This window comes from Halyomorpha halys, unplaced genomic scaffold (genome assembly GCF_000696795.3).
Source record: "Halyomorpha halys isolate HHAL.00 unplaced genomic scaffold, Hhal_1.1 Scaffold827.1, whole genome shotgun sequence".
In the NCBI taxonomy this organism is placed as follows: domain Eukaryota; kingdom Metazoa; phylum Arthropoda; class Insecta; order Hemiptera; family Pentatomidae; genus Halyomorpha; species Halyomorpha halys.
In genome coordinates this window covers 129,356-131,552 of record NW_027116393.1, presented here as the reverse complement: position 1 = coordinate 131,552, position 2,197 = coordinate 129,356, and the positions used below count along the sequence as shown (strand labels likewise).

Below are 2,197 nucleotides of genomic sequence, written 5' to 3'. Positions count from 1 at the left end.
TGACGATGATATGAATGTTTACTATATTGCTCTAGGTAGACTTACACCATGCTTCCATTCTCCTCTCCGCATTCCCACATACGTTTCTTCCCTCTACTGCTAGGTACCACTCCAGAGAATCTACTCACTTATAATTGATTTTACTATTGAGTGAGTAAAACAAAATGAAGAGCTGCATAAGACAAGATGGTTCTCTCATGCCCGGGTTACTTTTTCTCGCCACATAGAGCACTGGAGATGATGGGTTCTGATATATGCCACATAGGGCGCTTGTGCTGTCTACATTAGGGCAGCCCTCCAATCCATTCCAGAGAGTCGTAGTACCGTAGGTAACCGGAAACAAGAATATTATAAGTTTTCTTATTTTGTGCACAATTAGTGTTAAATATTACATTACTTTTTAAAGATTATCACATGCATACATCATAAATTACTTTTATAGTCATTGCCTGGGCAACAGACTGGGAGGTCTCGAAATTCGTTCCAATGTCGAATAGGACGTTTACGCCAATCAGATTTTACTTATCATAAACTATGTACAAAAGTTGTTACAATTATTGGATTTATAAAATTAAACTTATCATAAATACAATCAAATATAAAACGAAAATTATAAATTTTATTATATTTTAAATAAATCACAAATTGTCATCATTAATAATAATAACAAATCAAAATACAAATAATTAAGAAAAGTTTCTACGCATTCATCAGTGTTACTTCATTAAAGCTCATTACTGTTCTAATTTATACAAATGGACATCTCTGGTCCACAAGGTCTAATATGTCCCATAATTTCTAAAGGTTTTAATCCTTGTTGAGATTAAGAACATCCAAAGAACGAACTATACAGAAGATATTCTATTTTTTTCCATGATTAAGTTTCGGTAGTACTTGGCCCTCAAGTAGCCGACGTTTATTGACGGTTGGCAGAAGCACTGTCACCATACCATCCACTCCTCTTCCGCTATGGTTAGGTAACGACTAGATTATTGGATGTACTAACTACTTATTATTTGTAATATATACATCCAGTATAGGGACTTTAGTTTTTACTCCCCTGAGAGAACACAGATTTCTCCTCCCTCTTTCATAACATCAGTGTTGATGAGGATCTTGATGATCCCAATAAGATAAACATTCTCCAATGCTGCATAAAGAAATATCAATAAGTAAATCTATTGAGTTATCAATTTTTTTATAAACTATTATGAGGGATTTGACTTGTTGAAATAAGATGTTAATGTGATGTTCAGCAAGGGAGTCGAAAGGTACCCTATAACCTCTTGGTGTCCTCTCCAAGAAGCAGCGTAGTTCAATGCAGTGAAGCCCCATTTATCTTCCACCTCCGTGTTAATTCGGAACTCTCGAATAAGTTTCACTATTTCTAAGTGACCTTTGCTAGCACTCCGGTGCAGAGCTGTCCTTCCCTTTATATCAGGCCTTAAACCTTTGACTCCGAATTGTAAAAGCAATGCCACAACATCAGTATGGCCTTCCCTGGACGCTATGAACAAAGGAGTTTCTTCATCACTGTTAACTTCACTACTAATCTCACGATCTTTTCGAAGAAACTTCGACACTATTTCTAAATTACCATTTAATGCAGCGTAATGTATAGGGAGATTTAGCAACGTATCTCGTTTAAATATGGCAGCTCTCATGAATGACAGTAGTACTTCTACACATCCCAAGGAATTGTCTCTAGCTCCAATATGCAAAGGCGTCATCCCTTTATCATCTGATGTATAAAAAGAACTATGTTCTAAAAGCATTGAAACTACACATTTTTCACTGCCTGTAGATTTACCATTTCTCTCGCAGGCCAGATGAAGGGGAGTACTGCCGTTTATATTTCTGTAAAAGAGATTAGCGCTATACTTAAGCAACGATTGGACCACTCCTGACTGTCTTTCGTATGCAGCAAAATGCAATGCCGTCATACCATTAATATCAACCGCATCTACGATTGCTGCGGCCTTCAATAACATGTCCACGACTTCCTTGTGACCCTCGAGAGAAGCAAAGTGTAGCGGAGATTTGAGGTCATTAGTTTTTGCTTCGATGTTAGCACCAAGTTTTAGTAGTAAATTCACTGTTTCCTGCGAACCACTCAAAGCCGCATAGTGAAGTGCAGTGTATCCATCTTTATCGACATAGTCTAAGGCAGCTGGAGGTTGAGGAAGTAGTAATTGGG

At 37.3% G+C, this 2,197-nt stretch overlaps 1 protein-coding gene and 1 long non-coding RNA gene across 2 annotated transcripts in view; one reads left to right on the top strand and one right to left on the bottom strand.

Annotated features, from left to right (window-relative positions):
- The window catches only part of LOC136797227 (uncharacterized), a 113,357-nt gene that overhangs the window by 7,818 nt on the left and 103,342 nt on the right, over positions 1 to 2,197 (top strand). The window lies entirely within an intron of this gene.
- Positions 277 to 2,197, bottom strand: part of LOC136797228 (ankyrin-1-like) — a 4,497-nt gene continuing 2,576 nt past the window's right edge. The window contains exon 3 of the mRNA XM_067053195.1: positions 277 to 2,194. Within this exon, the coding sequence (XP_066909296.1) occupies positions 1,209 to 2,194 (986 nt within the window). The 3' untranslated portion in view covers positions 277 to 1,208. The remainder of the gene's footprint in view (positions 2,195 to 2,197) is intronic.